This window comes from Octodon degus, unplaced genomic scaffold (assembly GCF_000260255.1).
Source record: "Octodon degus isolate 3935 unplaced genomic scaffold, OctDeg1.0 scaffold00141, whole genome shotgun sequence".
NCBI classification, from domain to species: Eukaryota; Metazoa; Chordata; class Mammalia; order Rodentia; family Octodontidae; genus Octodon; species Octodon degus.
The window spans coordinates 6,834,312-6,835,462 of NW_004524717.1; the positions used below are offsets into that span (position 1 = coordinate 6,834,312).

Here is a 1,151-nt window from a genome sequence, read left to right on the forward strand (position 1 = left end):
CACAACTTTTATTTGATCTTTCAGCTTGAAGAACAATTAAAGCCTGTAAGACAAAAAGAAGATGTGACTGCATTAAAAGAACAAATTTGTGATTTGTCAGTGGTAAGAATCACCTTTCATCTTAGGCACATTTCCTGTTAGATAACATAATCATACTCATTGCTGATAGTTTAGCATTCCAGGAATGATACTGTAGTTAGACAAAGGTATCCACGTGAGGCTTTTCCCCTCAGTGAATTACAGCCCATTGCAAGTGATTTTGTTTATTTTTTATTTAACTTTATATAAAGACATGGTGCTTAAGCTTTACCTGGCATGCTTAGCCTCCTTGTCACCTGGTGGTTGCCCATACCCTGACTGTAAGGTGAGGACGCCACTGTCCTACCTGCCCATGGACTGCCCTCTTTCTGACTCCTTTGTCTTCTGCAGACTCTGTCTTTATCTTTTCTCTTGCAGCTAATCTGATTAATGTGTTATCATTGCTAAATTTTCTTAGTTTGGTTTTAGATTAACTTCAAAACTTGAAACAGTTAAAGTACATTTTCTTTATTACAAATTTAAATATTTTCACTGAAGACCTCCAGGTCTTATCCTTACACCGTTCTGCAGACAAGGCTCCCAGCTTCATGATCAAATGAGTTCTCTTTATGCACTACCAGTTCCAAGTTGTGCCATGTCTTAGTTGCCCTCACATTTGGTAATGACTTTTTTGCCTTTTTTGATTGTTTTTAAATCTCCTGATTGATTTTTTGATGACTTCTTGTTAAAAAAAAAAAAAAAAGAAAAAAAAGTCTGCTAATGCTTTTGATGTCTTTGATACCTTCAGTCTTCTTTACAGAGATGGGGATTGAACTCACAGCCTTTCCTCTACACTACAACCCACCTTACTTGCTTTGATTTTTGAGACAGCATCTCCCTAAATCACTAAATTGCCTAGGCTAAGCTTGAACTTGTAGCCTCCTTTCCCCACCTCCAGAATGCTGAGACTCCCTTTTCTAGGTTTCCCAAGACCTGCCATTTATTTTTCCCCTTAGCAGCAGTGACTTTGGAGTTCATGAAATCTCATTTTTTATCAAACAGATTGTTTATTAATCTTGTTCCCGCCCTTTGCTGTACTGGGGTTTATTTTCATTGGATCCTTCACTGGATTG

The 1,151-nt window shown here is 37.6% G+C and overlaps 1 protein-coding gene across 1 annotated transcript in view; it reads left to right on the forward strand.

The window, feature by feature from the left end:
- The window catches only part of Rasef (RAS and EF-hand domain containing), a 58,478-nt gene that overhangs the window by 28,748 nt on the left and 28,579 nt on the right, over window positions 1-1,151 (forward strand). The window contains exon 4 of the mRNA XM_023701837.1: window positions 25-102. Within this exon, the coding sequence (XP_023557605.1) occupies window positions 25-102 (78 nt within the window). The remainder of the gene's footprint in view (window positions 1-24; window positions 103-1,151) is intronic.